We start from the raw sequence: 18,337 nt of genomic DNA, 5'->3' as shown, positions 1-18,337 counted from the left end.
AATTATATAATTAAGAAAAAATAAATAAGAAATTTATGTTAGATAACAAAATGATTTATATTTCTTTTAATGGACATGAAGATCATTAAGTAGTGAAAGAAAAGAATCCACACCATTAACATTGGTGGTGGGAGTAACTTATAATTAGTGTATTACAAAAGATGAGTGATAGAATTCACTAACTTGGGAGTCACTCCAAAATTTTATGGCGACTGATTCTACAACATTACTATTTGAGCAATGCTTAAGCAAATTAGTGAGAAAATTCTTTTACTTTTACGTAGACATAGGGTTGAATTCAACATGTATTTGTGACAACTTATTTCTTCAGAAACTTACTTATTAGAGGATTTTTATTTGTTTGCACAATTTTTTTTCTTTGAATTAGAGGTTCTATCTTAACCTACAAAAAAGATAAAATATTGTAAATAGTTAATCAATTAAGAAATCAGGTTAAGGAAAAGGGCAAAACCTCCGTAAACATTTTCTAATATTTTTATTTGAACTTTCTCTCTTTAGCAAGAATATACCAACTTCTTCTCTCTTGGTACGTATCCTATCTAAAAACCTAAATTGAAGCTTCATACGGGATAATGATAATCGAAGATGCCATTAAAGAACTGCATGCAATTAAGGGAGTATGTCACCATGCTTAATTTTTTTTAAATCTTTTAATTTGTGTTAAGAATTTGGATAATTATAATAAAGCATGTTCAGTAAAACTTGCAACTAATGTTATGATCGGTAGGAACAAATTTTTTTTAACAAGTTTTAGCATATAAGTTACAATAAATTAAGTAACTTTTTGCTACTCAAGTTTTTTTTTTTTTTACTTTTTTGAAAAAGTCCTACTTTTTACTAAAATTTTACTCATCTTTCTAATATAAGTTATAAATTGCCAATTACTTTTTATGGTATTTATTACATAAATAATAAATAAACTTTTTCTTGTGTTAATATACTAGATAACTGAACAGGATATAAACTATATATTGAGATGGCGAACATCGGTGTTCTTAAAAATATATAATTTCACGAGTACAATGGAGCTATGGTAAGATTATCAATTACAGTAAAATAATATATATGAATTCAATTGAATGGTGAAACTTAAAGTTATCGACTACTTACATTTAGGTATTAGACGTACAAGTTCTATAGACAAAAATGTTCCCTGTCAGCTTTGAGGTATCCAAAGTCACGTAGACTGCCAGCTGCCTTCATATTGCATGATATGGCTTACATCGCTGCAGGAGCACTAGCCTCAAGGCGTTAAATTCTCCCCATTTGATGTCTTTCAAAGCTTTTAAACAGTGATATTTTATATACATATAACTCATCCCAGAAATACCATATAGCTACCGTCTCCCAAACATATACCTATGGCTGCTTGAAGAAATTTTTTTATGGAAAAAGAATAGGCTCACTGCAGGGTTCTACTAAAGTTTCATGCGCTGATTGCAAATCTTTTGGGAATGAATGATGCTGGGCCAATGTACGCTGCTGACAAAGAGATTAAAAGCCGATGAAAAGCCAGGGCTGAAGCAGCGATGAATGTGACAAATGAAACCCAGTAAAACCGTAACATCAATGCTGGTTCCTTTCTTGCGGAATTGAGGATCTTGGATAAGATCAGCTTCAGTCGCCGGTCGCGTAAAAGGGACTGGTAGTCATAGACGGTTGAACTTGTAGATAATCTAGCAGATGGATGTAGCTCTGTATTCTGATGCCCACCGGCCAGCCTTAACTTGTAACTATACTGGCTAGCTGGCACGAGTTGCCCAAGAGCTTTTACCATCCGTTGGTATAGGATATCAGCAATGATTTTGCACAGTTGGAATCGGAAGGCCTTTGCTTCTTTGGAAACTGCAGCTCGTACTAATGAAGCTCCATCCTGCTTATCCAACATACAAGTTTAAAATACAAAATGAACAAAAAAAATTTCTAGCTTCCACGTCAAAATTACATGGTAAGACAACATATTAACAATAATAAAGCCCCTTGGTATTCTTGGTTGCCATCAACCATCATGTAAGTCATTATATGTCGTCTAATATCACACCATTTTTATGTTCAGGAGGAAAGGTGGAAATAGAAAAGGAATCAAGCTGAACGGCACTCACCGCAGTCATTATAAGTCTTCTTAGTACCACACCGTCTTTAGATGGTAAAAGCCTTAGCAACAAATATGCAACGTCAAACACACCATCAGTCCTACTAGGTAAATTATCCAGGGAAGTTTCACCACTTGAAGCTTCCACCAACTGCAAACTCTTTCTGCAGAAAATTTTCATATTTAGAGCCTAAATTTGAAACAGATAAATGCTATCACACACACACACCCAAAAAAAGGAAACCATTAGGGTGCCTGTCCTGAGAGCACATGATAAAGAGCAAATGACCATCTTATATATATCTCTATAGCAATGCTTGCTCCAAAAGCATACATTTCCTTAAATCATAGAAGGATGAGCCTCTTCTACATTTTACTGCTAGACACAAAATTCCTTGAGAACTACTTACATTTCTTGAAACTCTACAGTACACATTTTAAGTTCATTAAATGGATTGAGTTCATTTCACCATGGCTGTCTATTCGGATAGAAGATTCTGGAATCTACAACTCTTCCTCTCTTTTTTCCCCTATTGGTATAAGTACAAACAGAAATGCCATGGAAAGTATCTGTGAACATGCAGGACTTTGACGTAAAAGCATTTAAATTCTTGATGAACGGTTTTTCCTTCCCCTTCTGTGTAATTAAATTTGATTGATGCAGTAACAGAAATTGGAAGGATCCAGTTATGGAAAGAATCCTCCAAAATATGGGCACATGATCATTGACAATGTGAAGAGAAAGGGGTAAACCATGAGAGTTGAACGTACCTAGTTGCACCAACTCTCATGAAAAGTGCCAGCCTCTCCCACCGAAATTCCTTCTTTCTGTTCAAAACCACCTGTATAGGGAAAACATCAAATAGATTAGACAAGGAACCCAAAATCAACTCAGGAATCTCCCAATGATACCCAGTGTTACTAACAGAACATAGTTCAGTACCCCATATAGCAGTGACCACTACAGAGAGGTCCTAAGAACCAAATGAAGCATTTTACAGTGCTGGAAATTAGGAACTAACTATAGTTTCACTTTCTGGAAATATAAATTTTGGATGATAACAGTGCAAGCAGAAGCACATCCAACTACAGTTCAAACACATAACAGCAATAAACTCAAGAAAGCTTAAGCTACTTTTCCTCAAAATCATTACCTAATTTAGAAAACGAACATTGCAAAATCTAAAATATATTTATATTTGTAGCAGGAAAATACTTGGGACCAAAACTATTATTAACAGTTCAGGCCTATTGACAGAGCTACAAAGAAAAAAGGTCCACTGATTGAGACTTTCATAATGATGCTCAATATTCATAGATAAACTAGAGGGTTAAACCACCACCGAATGTAAAATTTTCCTTGCTTCAGCTGAATTTTCAGTTAGAAGTTTGCGGACAACAAAAGGATAAGCTGCCTCAAATGTCTTAAAACTTGGATCTGCAGCTACTGCCAAACCTGAAGGAATATCAGGAAAATGCTTGGTGAATTAAAGCCAGTTGAGATGATTATGTGTAAACTTGGTATAGAAGAACCAGAAATAATGAACTACAGATTATCAGATATGAAAAACAATTAAAGAAACATATGCAATGAAAGAAAAATGCATAGGATATACTGTCAGAAATGATACATGAAAGAAAATGCAGAGTCGTATCATATGTGTGACAGAAAACCTACATACATATACACCTACTCCACTTGACAACTGAAAATCTGTTGGCATCACTCCCATGATTGGTATTTTAGTTCTTCTCCCGAGCATATTCTATGAACTCTTTTCTCACAAATATCTTAAACAAGAGAACAACAAAAACTTCGGCCAACTAAATTTGAGTCAAGCCGTATCAGTTATTTAAATCATTGCAAACACTTAGGCTTGGTTCCTCTGCCAGAGGTTCAATTAGTAACGATTAAGTACTACGATAACAGTATTCTTTTTGTCACATAGAAGTTGAAGAATTATCAAAATTATGCACTGCACTTCTGAATCCTTTATAAAACATTGCTTCTTTCCAAACTTTTAACTATCCATTCTTTAACCACTTTTGGTGGTCTTCATGCAAAACATGATGTTGTGACATGAGATTACAATTTACAACCCAGGTGAATAAAAAAGAATAACCAACAATGAATTTACCACTAAATAAATAAATCAATCAAAAGAATCAACTCAAAACGAAGACATCTGAAACACAATGACTTACCTTCCAAGGACGCAAGAGAACGTAGGACTAGTGTGTAGTATGGAGGCATGCGGAAATGATATTTGAGAGCTACAGACCATATTTTGCCCAAAACCTTCAACAATGCCAATATGACAATCAACCACTTAAAAATATAAAACAGTAAGAAGAAATATTGTTTTAATTTAGCTGGGCCACTGAGAGGAATCATGTAAAAGTACTAGCATGGACAGTCAAAAAGGAAAGCCTGATAATAAGCATTTGCAAAGGAATTAATGCTATGAAATTATGATAGGTATTTGTCGTATTTCATAATTATGAAATTATGAAATATTGATTCTCACCCTACTGAACTTGATATCAGGAATCCCATCTTTTAGTTCTACCTCCCCAAGGGCATCCTCCAGATCCTGAACCATTTTCAAGATTCAGGGTCAGTATTATTGGCAGAATTCAACAGTTACCACATGATAAAAGCAACAAGAAAAACTAGGCTTTGCTGCATTAACAATAAGCAGAAAATACTGTAGGTCTCTTAGAAAACTCTAAGCTCAAGTACAAATTTTTAGTCTGTGTGTAGAGCCATTAAAGAAGTATGTCATACCATTGTAACACGTCGGATATTAGTTCCTGGCCTTACAACATCCATTTCAGTCAGAGCTTGAAGAAGGGATGACCAATCACCATTTACTATGTGCACTATGGATGCTAGCATTGCAAATTGATGTTTCTTTTCCATTCGACAAAGCAAACCAAAGTCCAAAAACCTGATGCAGAAATCATCATTAAAAACAATAAGTTAGCAGAGCAAAACCAGAAGTTCTAACACAAAGAAGGCAACACAAGTTTACCCTATCCGTCCTGATGCCGTGTAACGCAAGTTTCCAGGATGTGGATCAGCATGCAATATGCCTGTTTCAAGGAGTTGAGTAAGTGATGCCTCCACTCCTTTGTTAACCTAAAATAGTTATAGCAAAAAAGCTTTCAACCAATTGCAAATAAAATTAGGCTAGGTCATATTGGCATAGCATTCTATATACAAGTATTATAGACAATAAGCTTCCTTTTTTCTTTTTTTGCGAAAAGAGAAAATCAGTTTAAGAGTTACCAACTTTGAGGGTAAAATATGCAATCCCAATCTAATTAGCCTAATAGGTATTTAGGAGGACTGACTTAACACCAAAATGTGGCTGATATATTCAAAACAGCAGATAACTTTTGCAATCAGCAGATTAAAGAAATTCAAATTTTAAAACATAAACCAAACCTTTGACCTCCACTACTTACTCACATTCTCAACTGCCAATCCAAATTTTTGGACTTGTTAAGTGCTTGCTGTTTAATATTCTTATCGTGTGAACTTCTTGGTAAACAAACCAAATATATATTACAGTTTGCACCATATATATAGCAAGATTATTTGCAAATTTATGAATATTCCAACCCCTTGTTGATCACTCTAAAATCTTTATATATATAGTCTAATTGTATACAAGAGACATGACAATTGATATCACTCCCAGTTGATCTCTAGTAAATCACCCACCTAAATGTAAACTTATTGTGACTATACATGTGCCACAGGCCACGGTCAAATTCAAAGTGATTGGTCAGGAGCAGAACTCTATTTCATACAAGCTATCAGATGCTAAATGCAGGGTTTAATGGTAAATCACTACTCACTAGGTCAAGAAGACGCCTTTTTGCATCAACTTTCTGCCTCTCTAAATATTTGGACCCGTGCTTGATGGAGCTGCTCTTAGTAATAGAGAGTAAATCAGTTGAACTCTCACCAGCCATCCACTCCATTGTCAAAGCTCTCTTCCTGGTTAAATGTTGAAATACTTTTGGAACTTGCATAAACGAAAAGTGAGAATGGGCATCCTGTGAAAGGCACATCAAGTTAATTGAAGAAAGGGCATCTTTCCAAGACAAGTACTTAGAAACATAAAATATTTGAATTAAGGAAAAATAATAGAAATCAAAATCCATGACTGCCACAACCAAAGTTAACCTATGGCTGAGAATTCATCCTCACTCTAAACTCAATTTTCAATACAAGGTCTCAGTAGGCTGATGATATCAGACAGAAGACAAATTTGGCCAACTATAATAACTAAGCTCATTATGGTGACAATATGCAACTTTTTGTGGAAGTTCCAATATTATCATTACCAGAAACTGAGAGGCATTAGCAGCCTCCAAAGTGTAATCAAGTTCCCCAACTAAACCTTTGCCAAGCTCATCAGCATATAGACGAGGATCACTTTTTCTCTTTGCAATCTTTTGCAAAAGCCCGAGCTGAAAAAAGAATATCAATTACCAAGTTCAAATAGAAATTGAATTCTCAACCACATAGGGAGATGCTGATAGAGATGTCAATACATACCCCAAGACGTAAAATATAAACATCTCGCACTACCACATGGCGCAAATTAGGACGTTGAACTTTCACAGCAACATCAGAACCATTCAGTGTACACCCACGGTAGACCTAAAAGGGTAATTAAAAAAAGACCACAATAAAAACACTGAAGTGAGTTATACAAGGAAAAAGAAATAAAAAAGATAGTGATATCATGAGATATGTGATATTTACAGCCCACCTGACCAAATGATGCTGCAGCTACTGGTTCCTCAGAGATGTAGCTGAAGAATGACCCAATAGGAGAATCTAATTCCTCCTCAATAATTTTCATAGCCAGAGGTCTTGGAAAGGGAGGTATTTGATCGTGTAGCTCAGACAAAGCCTGCCATCGTAAATTCAATCCAAATTATCAAGGCATGCTCACTAAAAATGCAGAAAATCAAGGAGAATATGAGAAACCTCATATTTAGATCATGTCTCCCAGTAATAGATTAATACACATTCAAGCATAAATTAAGAGCCACAACTCTGAAGGCTGAAACATAATCATTAATGATCTAATAAATGAAGAAAAGAATGCAAAGCATTTGAATCTCATTATGAACAATTTAAAAAACAAAAACAATGTAAAGTTAATCAATTTTTTTATTAAATTTAGTAGACAATGTAGCAAGAAAATGTTGAAATTAATGGCATATACGTATGAATAGATTGATACCTGCTAAAGTGAATTATTAACAGTTAGAAGCAACCACATAAACAAAATGAGTCACTTAAAGGTTCCCACATAAGGTACAAGAAATATATGATAAAAAAAATTCTCTGTAATCTGACCTTGGAAATTTCAGGACCAATAATATCTGGTCTTGTGGAAAGGGACTGCCCAACTGCATCAGCAAGCAAATGCATGTAACTAGCATATTGGTAAGCTTGTGACTGCAGGAGAAAAATAAAATGCCCCGCATATAACTCAAAGAAAAACAACTATGAGAGGATGCAAATAGCAAATTAAGTGCTCAAGCTTCAACTAGACCACATTCTGACCTTTGATAAAAGTGGGACCAAGGCTTAGCATTGTTTCCTTTAACACCATCCCAAAGTTGTACTGTGATAAGTTCTCATCAATATCTTTAGATGAACCAGGTCTTAAGGACTTTTTGAGCCCAGCCATTCGAATTCTAATTGCAGCAGAGGCAAAGGATGAGAAAACCTTGCAGAACACAAAATCGTGAGCCCCAAAAGACTTGGTGTAACTAAATGTTCAAAGAGATGCTCATAAAAGTGAACAGAAAATATAATAAACGTAGCTTGTCTCAGAAAGGAAAATCTTGGAAAGTAGATTCGACTTCAAAACAGAATTTAGGAATTATAAAGTTATACATGTTATCTTATCAACAAGTTTGCTGATCATGCCTTGTCTGCTCCATGTGCATTTCAACTAATAAGCACCTCTGGTTATAAATTCATTTGGTTATTGTTGTCTTGTTTTTTAGATAAGGGGTAAAAGCAATATCCAAAAAAGAATTACAAACATAATTAAAAAAAGAAAATTGTTACAATGTAACACACATTTACACATTATTATTCTAGATAAAAGAATAAAATATATTATGATTCCAAATGCTCTACTTGTTTTTACTTCCAGGAGCAAAAATGTAAAGCACATCTTAGGATGCAGACAGATAAATATATTTTCAAAGAACTATAAATAAAATTGTGATTTCTGTGGCAAATAAAATGCGTGATTTTAAATATTGTAACGAATGATATATATAAGAATAAAGGTCTCGTTTTGTAATCTTTTATTTTTATCATCTGAAACATCAACGAGACATTTTAATCATTTGTTTATGATTAACCAAAACTAACTTTTTTCCTTTACCATTTATTTTTTAACAACTTCTGTAAAGGACAAATAGAAGAAGTAGAAACCTAATAGAAGTTCATAAAACGATTGATCAATCATTTTAACTACCTCGAGAAGTCGAAGAGCCACTACATGGGGCCGGTGACTGAAATAATCAGCTACTTCTTCCGCATCATAAGCTTCTGGAAGTGGCTTTGACCATTTTTTTGACTGGTAGTAGAAATAACTGACATAAGCTTCCAATGCTTTAAGATCAGCCATCATCAAATCCATACCAGACAGTGCTATCAAAATAATCGTATTCCACTATCAATAACTAAAATTAGGATAAATGAAAACTAAAAACTTTAACTGAATTTGATCTCCATATGGTTTCTAATTATACCAAATATAAAAAATCAAAATCAAAATAAAATTTTATCTTCTCTTCGCTCATTTCTCTCTCCATTTTCAAAACCAAACAAGAGAAAGCATAACAAAAGTTTCTCTTCATTTTCCTTCTCTCTCTGCATTTATCTCAATCTAAGGAATAGCAGCATGGAAACTTAAATAACATTTTCAACTGTTCAATTAATTTCTTAGCTCGCCAAAAACTAAAATAAAATAAAATTTTCTCCTATCTTCCTTCACTTCCCACTTCATTTTCCCTTCTCCTTATCTAACAGTTTCAATAATTAATTGATTACTAATTTGGCCAAAAACGAAAAGAAAACCTGGATAATAAGGTTGAGGCCACACCGGTGGTTGCGCAGGCGGAGAGAAGTTAGGATCCTCGAGATTCCGAAGCCAAACGACGTCGTCAACGGCTTTCTTAACCTGAGGAATCCGAAACGTTTCGTTCGCCCACTCCACTCCCCTTTGAACACCTTTCTTCAAGAAATTCATGTCTCTACGTACAACATCACCGAAATGACTAAAGTTACCAAAAAAAGCCTGCACGCGTCGTTGTGGTTGCTGCTGCTGCTGCTTTACTCGCTGCTTTCTCCTATACGTCGTCGTCTTCAATACTCTGCTCTCCCGCAGCGACGTCACCGACATCGACGCTGTCAGCGATGTTGCTAAAGCCATCCTCTGATTTTTTTTATTTTTATTTTTTGGGGGGGGGGAGGAGGATTTTTTTGTTGTTGTTTATTTATTGGAAAACGAAGTGAGTTTGTGGCTCTAGAAAGAAGAAATGGAGAGGGAAGAAGGCAGTGAAAGAGTGAGGGATCTGCTGCGGTCAATTCAGCAAAACTTAAATCCTTGAAAGAAGATGATTTGTCAAACAAATTTGTCAGATAATATTGCACACCAATTGCAAATAGACACATAGCGATTATTTTGCAGATTTCAGATGAGACTACAAAGGTCGGTGGGTTTCACCGCAGTGAAAATTTTGGCAGTTGGACCGTTATGAAAATATTAATTTATGGTTGGGTAATTGGTATTCTCGTTTTTTTGTTTTTTTAAAAAATTAGTTTATAAAATTTTTTAATATTTTATTATATCTTTATATTATATTTTCAATCTTTTAATTTTTTAATAATTACTTGAAACACGTGAATCTTTTTAGAATCTATAAATGGATTCAATGGATAAAAAATTTTAATTTTTATGGAACTAATTAATTTTAGATTGTTGAAAAATTATTAGAAATTACATTAAAATATTTTAAAATTTCGAGTTTAATCAAATAAAAATATGAGTTGAGGAGCAAAATAATAATTTTATTGGGGATATTTTAAATAATTGACATATATTTATGATAAATATTAATATTTATAAGACATTATGGTGAAACACTACATAAAACATTTGTACTCAAAAAAATCAATTTTGGCCAAACTTTTTAACTTTTGACTTGTTAATTAGATATTTTATTAAAATTGATAAAACAAAAAATAGGAAGCCATCATCTTTCATATATCTAAAACAGGGAAGAAACTTCCACTTTCTCATTTCTTCTTTTCTACTCATCTTTCTACAAATCTTCGCCAAATTTTTTCATTTCTTTTTGCAAAACTCATCCTAAAAACTATATTTAAACCATATGTTCCCAATGATTTAGGGTTTGTGTTCTAATACGAGAGTATCAAGTTATTGAGAGAAAGTTGCGATTTTGGTAAGGTTTTTTTTTTTATCTGGGCATTATATCATCTCATTTCATATTTACATACATTGAATAAGTTATTGAGCCATTAAAATATTATTGTCGTGATGTTGAATACATATATTTATAATATTTATATGTTTATTTAAAACAATAAGATGGCTAGCGAAGGCTCTAGCAAAGGAAAAGAGAATCTCTTGGAGTGAAGACATTGGAAGTGCGCGACTCCCTCATTTTGTTGTTTAGAAAGTAAGTTCTCATGGAACTTATTATACTACTTTGCTTGTGCGCGCGTATTATTGTATGTGTTATTGAAGGTATTAGACATACTCAACATTATATATGTGTTATGCTAAAGGCTAAAATAAAATGCGAGGATATTAGAGTTGTGATATAATCATGTAAAAGAAATAACTTTTCATATACTTCACAAGGACATTCTATCAATTAAAAACGTCATTGCTCAAATAAAATGTGAGGATCTTAGAGTTGGCATGTCAGTATCAAACATCATTTACACATGCATTGATTTCATCGGGGAATGGACTTAGGTATTTAGGAAGCTGTAATTCTTCATGATTCAAAACCTTCCAAGAAGTAGTGTTCATCTTATAAATAGCATAATGATATGGTCCATGCGAATAATTTTTCTCATTTGAAACCTCTCAAATATAGATGACCTTATAATCATTGGACAAAGGATCCAATCCAAATTCAAGACATTGCATAAAAGTATGTGACCATGGAATATTCTCCTTGTATTCAGGGCTCTTTTGTGGCTGGATTACACAGGAGATAATACAAGATTTTTTATCATCAAATAAACAAAGCAATCCATTGTCAACACAAAAGTAGAAAGAAAACTTATTATCGAAATGAGTTGGCAATTGTTTTTGTATATCTTGATAATAAAAAATCGCATATCAGTAATAGGATATCGAAAGGAATGAATTGAATGAATTCTTAATTTAGCATATAAGATATAGTGTTAACATCTTATTATGCGAACAAAGAATCAATGATTTAGATAATGGATAAACTTGGCCTATAATTGTTTGAATGTAATCCCTTATAGAATGGTATCGTCCTCCTATGCATAGTGAGTAAAGGATAAGATAATAAGAGTCTCAACTTCAACATGAAGCAAAGTCATTAATTAAATGCTTATATATAAAATGTCCAAATGTGATAAATATGAAATGTTTAAATACATGTTTTGTAGTAAACAGGAGAGTTAGGTAAAATTAGGGGTGTTTAAATTTCAGTTAAAATCGAGATAATCGATTAAACTGATCTAATTCGATTAATCAGTTGATTAATCGATATAATTTAGTTGGAGGTAGGTTAAAGGTTTTTTAGAATTTCGGTTACCGGTTAATTCGGTTCGAAATTGGGTAATTAACTGAATTTAATAAATAATATTATATATTATGTGTATTAGGTTATTACTAGTTCGGTTAATTTGGTCAAATGAGCATTATAAAATTATTTTTTTGATATGTTTTATACTTGTTTTAACAAAAAAATAACATATAAATTTCGGTTAATCCGATTAACCGACTGAATTAACCAAAATATTTTGGTTCGGTTAATTTTTTAAAAAAAAATTTGGTTCGATTAACAGTTAAAAGATTAAAAAGTTTAGTTAATATTAGTTCGGTTCGATTAACCGTTTGAACACCTCTAAGTAAGATGGCAAAAGTCTCTCTTATCTTAAATTAGCTTTCAATGGTTTGATCATTGCATTGAATATGTAATAACTTTAAAAATTCATAGCCAACATCTATTCTTTAGTAGACTTACAAAATGCGAATGATTTGTTACTGAATTAATTTCAGTAGATACCAAAAAAAGAAGTATATCTTTTGTAGTAAATTGATGTGATCGAAAAGGGTTAGGAAATGTCGTTGATGTACAAGGGTGATAAGATTTGTAGTAATATATAATAAATATAATGAATAGTGTTAATACCACTTTTAACTCCGTTGGCCTTTTTTGTTCCCATGGGCGACAACTTTGGTATCAAAACCTTAACCAGAAAATCTCATAAAGTTGGACTTTTGGGCCCCAGAATCAATTGGACCTGATGTGGACTAATAATCTTTTGAGCTTTTACCCAAATTAAGTTGACCATTGCTTGGAATTGGGCTTAGAAATGAACTAGGACTCAATTTTGATTTGGACCCTTAATGAAAATAGAAAATGCGCTTTTAACCAAATAGTAGGCTTACCACTTAATTGATTTTAAAACATAACCTAATTTTATGTGCAAAATGAAATGTTTAAAAATAAAACCATAATTTATAAAAATAATCGTGATTTTATTTTAAAACGAATTTTCATATCTTCACCAAAAACCCATATCTTTGATATCCAAATATCTTGAATAAAATTAGAATTAATTTTAGAAACAACTTCAAATCAATTTAAAGTTAATTTAAATTTAATCTTAACTTAATCTAAAATATTTACAAAATTCAATTCAAGCCCCAAAACTTGTAAGTTCAATTCCATTTGGTCCTAGTCTCAAAATCCAAATTTAACTTTTTTTCACATCCAATTCCATTTTGTAGCTCTTATTCAACAATTCCAAGGTTCAATAAACCCATAATTGTAAGCCCAAACAAAATTAGGTATCTACATGGGGCATTATTAAGTCATTTGAAGAAGCTGCCAAAATAATTGAAGACAAAACAGAAAATGATCCACAATGGACTTTGAGTAGAGCTGGTGCAAACTAAAAGAAACCGATTGGAGTAGTAGAAGTTGATGCGATGCCTTCTCTTGTCGCTGAAATGACTACTTTGAGATGATATATGAATGAGAAAATCGGGGTTAGCAGGAAGCAAACAATTTATGATATTTGTGATCAGTGTAGGGATAATCATCATTGTAAGTAGTGCATAGCTGAACTAGAACTGGTTGGATATGTTAGGAATTTGGGGAGGTAGTAGAATAACCCATTTGCCAACACCTATAATACGGGATGGAGAAATCACCCCAACTTTGATTGGGGTAATAATCAAAGTAGATCTTCACAAGCTAAACCAGTTGGACCTTTAGCGTTTCTCTCATAATTAATATAAAAAGTCGCATGTAACGCCCCAAGTTTTTAAATATGTTTTTGTAATTCATTGACATAATTGAGTATCTATTTCAGTGGTTAAGTATTATGAGTGTGTGTGAGAGATTCTAAGTTTAAGTCACAACTTGTGTAAATTTTGGTATTCTTATGAATAAAGTCCTATCTTTAGACGGTAGGCTTTTAATTAAATGTTGGTAAATTTATAACAGAATGGGTTTGCTGGCCTGGTGGTTAAGTGGAGTGTTAGTATGAAGAAGGTCTTGTGTTTGAATTTGGACAAGAGCAATATTTTTATTATTTATGCTGTGTAGGAGTCTGAAGTGTAGTAAAATGCTGAGTATTTGAGGGATAGTGGGAGTGTGACAAACGGTTTTTAGGAGAAAAATAGGGGATTAAGGGTGGTTATTGAATATTCGGTTTATCTTTTTCTCCAAAATCTCTCCACCCTTTTTGCCATTGTTTTCCATCCTCATTGCTGGCAATTTGCTGCCGAAAATTCTTTTCCCCTCACCTATTTTCCCTAATTGGTTTCTTTTGTTCGTTCGTTCCGGGTGTAAGTGTGCGATTTCGTGGTGTGGTAAGTTATGTTCCTACTCTATGTTAATGTTTTTTGGTTAAGGGGTTTAAGGGGTTTTTTCTGTTGGTTGATTAGGAATTGATCAAAGGGTTAGAGGTCTCTGATTGACGTTTTAAGTGTGCGAAACCCCGATTGATCGACTGAAGGTAACATTTTTGTAAATTTGGCGTTTTGCCATCTTGTGTCTTTTTGTTGAAGCTAGTGATAAGTAACTTAATTGGTGTGTTATTGGCCAATAATAGGTTCTGCAGTGCTCGTGGTCGTGTTAGCTTCGAATCAATATCAAGTGTGTACCTGAAACACCGAAAACGAGAAGCAGCGAAAAATCAAAAAAGTATTTTGTCGATTCCACACGGGCGTGTGATCGCCCGTGTGGTAAGTCGTGTAGTGGTACACAGGCATGTGATCGACGAGCCAAGTTGTGTGCACAAGACAAACTAAAAATAATATTAATTTTTGAATACAATCTTTTTTGAATTCATCTTAACTCCTCAAATTCATTTTTAATTATTATTTTTTATTTTAAAATTAATTAGGAAAACAATATTTTAATCCATATATATAAGCATGAATTTAAATTCACGAGAATACATTTTATTATTTATTATATTATTAAATCAACATTATACTAAAAATAGTTTTTAATATTAAAATTACAAAAATTAATTTAATTTTTAACATTAAATTTAAAAATTAATAGTTAATTTGATAAGGGTTAATGGTAAAAAAAATCCCCTATACTTTAATAGACTTTTCAATATGGTACTTCTACTTTCGAAACGTCAAATGTGGTAACCGATCTTTAATTTTTGTCTATCAATTCACTAATTCCCTCTAACAGTGTTAAATGCCGACATTTTTGACATGTGGCTCGACTATGGGCTGCCATGTAATACTTCTTTTGTTGACTTTTAATTAGAGTTCAGAGGCTTCTTTATAATTAATCCAAAATTCTTTGTTTTATTTCAAAATAAAATTAAAAAGATTAAATAAAAATAAATAAAAAAACTAATTTTTTTAGGCTTAGAATTTTTTTTTTCAAAATTAACTAAAATCTAGAATAAATTAAATAAAAATTGATGAAAATTTTGAGCATTGTCACCATCTTCATCATTTCATTATTTATGTGGAAAATAACGATAACTATAATATCAATATGACCTAATTATTCATTTCCATATCAAAATTGGTAACACCCATCACTTAACTTGCACTAACATCATTCTCACTCGAATCATCACTAAACTTGACAACACTTAGGGTCCATTTGTTTACATTTAAAAGGTTTTACGGAAAATATTTTTTGTATTTTTCCTATGTTTGTTTCACAGAAAATAATTTGGTTAACGGAAAATGACTTACAAGTCAAAGTAAAATAGGCCCTTTTTTCTCGTAAAATGACTTATCCTTTTGAAAAGCGTAAGTCATTTTCCGGAAAAAAGCTAATATATAGATAATTTTATTTTTATATAAAGATTAACTTAAATCAAGCTTAATATTATTATATTGATAATAATTTTTTTTATTTTTAAAAAATTTTAAAATATTATTTTTTAATATTATTAAACATACATATTTAATTATTTGTATTTAGTCATATAATAAATTATTAATATAATAGATATAATTTATTTTTTTAATAAATTGTTTAATATTCAATTTTATTTTAACAATACATTTTAAAAATAATAAATTTAAATAATATTCTTCGCATATTATTGAAAATATTCAATATTAATATTTTAATAATAAATATTTATTACAATTATAAATATATTAATAATAAATATTTTGTAGTATAAAGGTTAAAATATGTCATAAATCTATGTACACTTCACAGATTTGTAACTTAGTATTTGTACTTTTACTTTTAAGAATTTAGTCCCTTTACTTTTCAAATTTAAAATCAAGTCCAATTGTTGACATAGTTAATTTTTTTTATCAATTTTGTTGATGTCACATTTTTAAATAAAAAATACTCACTTAGTAGTCATGTTATTAAAAAATGACTTTGTAATGAATCTGAATTTAACATAATATTTTTAATATATGCAAAAATAATTATAGATAAAAATAAATTTAATTAAACAATGAAAAAGTAAGAAAATCTCAAATGTATGTTTGTTTAATTGAAAACAACTTTTATGAAATATTTTAAAGAAATCTACCAAACAACAGAAATTATTAGCTTTTCCAGAAAAATAAATAATTTTCCAGAAATTATTTTTTAGAAGTCATTTTCAGTGAAACAAACGGAACCTTAATCTTAATTGATTTCAAACACAAGATATACTGGAGACTAAACAAAGAAAATCGAGATGATGTGGTTTGGCTTTTAAATATTTTGTCTAAAAAGGAAAAAAGAAAAAAAGAATTACGTGAGTCCCTTTATTATGATCATTTAGTTTTTTTTCTTCGATTCAAAAATATCACGTGAGACTCTTTAACCATTTCACGTGTTAATTTATGTAAAAAATTAACATCATTAGAACAAAATACCATAATGATCATAAACAAAATAAATGTACATACTAAAATGAACAAATTAAAAGTATAAATATCACATTCAAAATTTTGTTAAAATGCATGATTCTTTTTTGCCGAAGTCTTCTTAATTTTGCATATGTTTGACTTTCATATTGTACTTTAAAAATTAAAAAAATTTAAAAAATTGCCATTGATCCTTTTGCTTGTATGTGAAATTCGTCATTTCCTCAAGTTAACCAAATCAACTCACTCTCACTTTTCTCTCTCGCTCTACGTTTGGAGCCCCAAAAGTTTTCACTAACCTGATCGTAGGCTGTAGAACTCTGGATTTTTCCTTCCAAGATATTGACTCTTACTGGAGAAATTGGAGAAGTAGATTTCATCCATACCAACCATGTTTTGAACTGCTTTGTAGATGGAATTGCTAAAATAGGGCTTTCTCGTGATCAGTTCTTTGCTTGGCTTTAATCTTCGTTTTTAGCTTTTTTCTAGATCACTGCCTCTCTTTGTACTGTTTGCTTCAACATTTGTGGCCTTGTGGCGTCATCTACTCTATTTACATTTCTTGGGTTTTTTTTAATAATATTAAAAAATAATTAAATACAAAAATGGTATGAAAAACAGATGTGATGTTTTCTATAGTTTAAAGTTTTCCCTAATTTTTAGTTTTTTTTAATTATTTTTCAGATTTTTTATTTTTTAAAAAAAATTTTAAATAGAAGGGTTCATGAAGCAATTATCACTCGTGTCGATGTTGTCACGTTATCATGCACCACCTTTAACTTTTTTTTTTACACCAACCAATTTAAAAGGGAATGTTTCATATCAAGTCCGTGAATGTTTTGATTCATTGTACTTTATTTCAATATTATTACTGTGTCAGGCAACACCAATAAAAAATTATTTAAAAAAAATGATGCTGTCAACCAGTCAGATTGCATAGAAAAGCACTAAAAAAAGCACTCCATTTTTCTATTTAATCTATTTCCCACGCTATTTTTATATTTAATTATTTTTTAGTATTATTTTTAAGAAAAAACCCACATTTCTTGCTCGTTGATTTGTGCTTTTATTTGTGAGTTTTTGTTTTTAATTTATAATAAAATTATTTTATTGAAAAAAAAACATAAAAAAGAGGAGGTATACACAAAATATGAGTTACATCGATTAGCAGAGATTAAATTAAATTAAGATTGAAGAATAAAAAGTGTAAATCTACTGTTTGTACATATTATACTTTTTAATTTTATAAAATGATTTGAAAGTCTTTTATTTTTTAATATTATATATATTAATTATTTTAATAATTATTCTAAGCTCATTAGATATATTTTTTATACTTATTATCTTACTAGTTTTATAAGAAAATTAATTGTAATTTATATGGTATATTGATAATTCTCGATTCCTTATAAATTTAGGCGACTTGTATAGTTAATGTACTGATATGAGAGCACTTATTTATGTTCATTGAGGAACATTTCTTATGCATGCATTAAGTATAAAATCAAATAAGTCACTTGGTTAATGTTCTAAGCTTTGAGTGAGGAAGCTTAGAGGAGGAAAT

General features: G+C 31.3%; 1 protein-coding gene across 1 annotated transcript; it reads right to left on the bottom strand.

Moving 5' to 3' along the window:
* Nucleotides 1-1,073: 1,073 nt before the first annotated feature.
* On the bottom strand, nt 1,074-9,744 carry LOC107943714 (uncharacterized protein slr1919). The gene is made up of 16 exons (XM_016877492.2): nt 9,246-9,744; nt 8,641-8,816; nt 7,710-7,875; nt 7,500-7,552; nt 6,904-7,047; nt 6,687-6,791; nt 6,473-6,598; nt 5,981-6,181; nt 5,149-5,255; nt 4,902-5,064; nt 4,642-4,707; nt 4,319-4,412; nt 3,457-3,569; nt 2,885-2,955; nt 2,124-2,277; nt 1,074-1,894 (listed from the first exon to the last, which is right to left on the bottom strand). Exons 1-16 carry the CDS (start codon nt 9,598-9,600, stop codon nt 1,448-1,450), a joined length of 2,541 nt encoding a protein of 846 aa, XP_016732981.2. The 5' UTR covers nt 9,601-9,744; the 3' UTR covers nt 1,074-1,447.
* Between the last annotated feature and the right edge of the window lie 8,593 nt (nt 9,745-18,337).

The sequence above is a fragment of the Gossypium hirsutum genome, chromosome A10 (assembly GCF_007990345.1).
Source record: "Gossypium hirsutum isolate 1008001.06 chromosome A10, Gossypium_hirsutum_v2.1, whole genome shotgun sequence".
Classification (NCBI taxonomy): domain Eukaryota; kingdom Viridiplantae; phylum Streptophyta; class Magnoliopsida; order Malvales; family Malvaceae; genus Gossypium; species Gossypium hirsutum.
The sequence above is the reverse complement of the archived record's forward strand: the minus strand, read 5'-3'. Positions and strand labels throughout refer to the sequence as shown.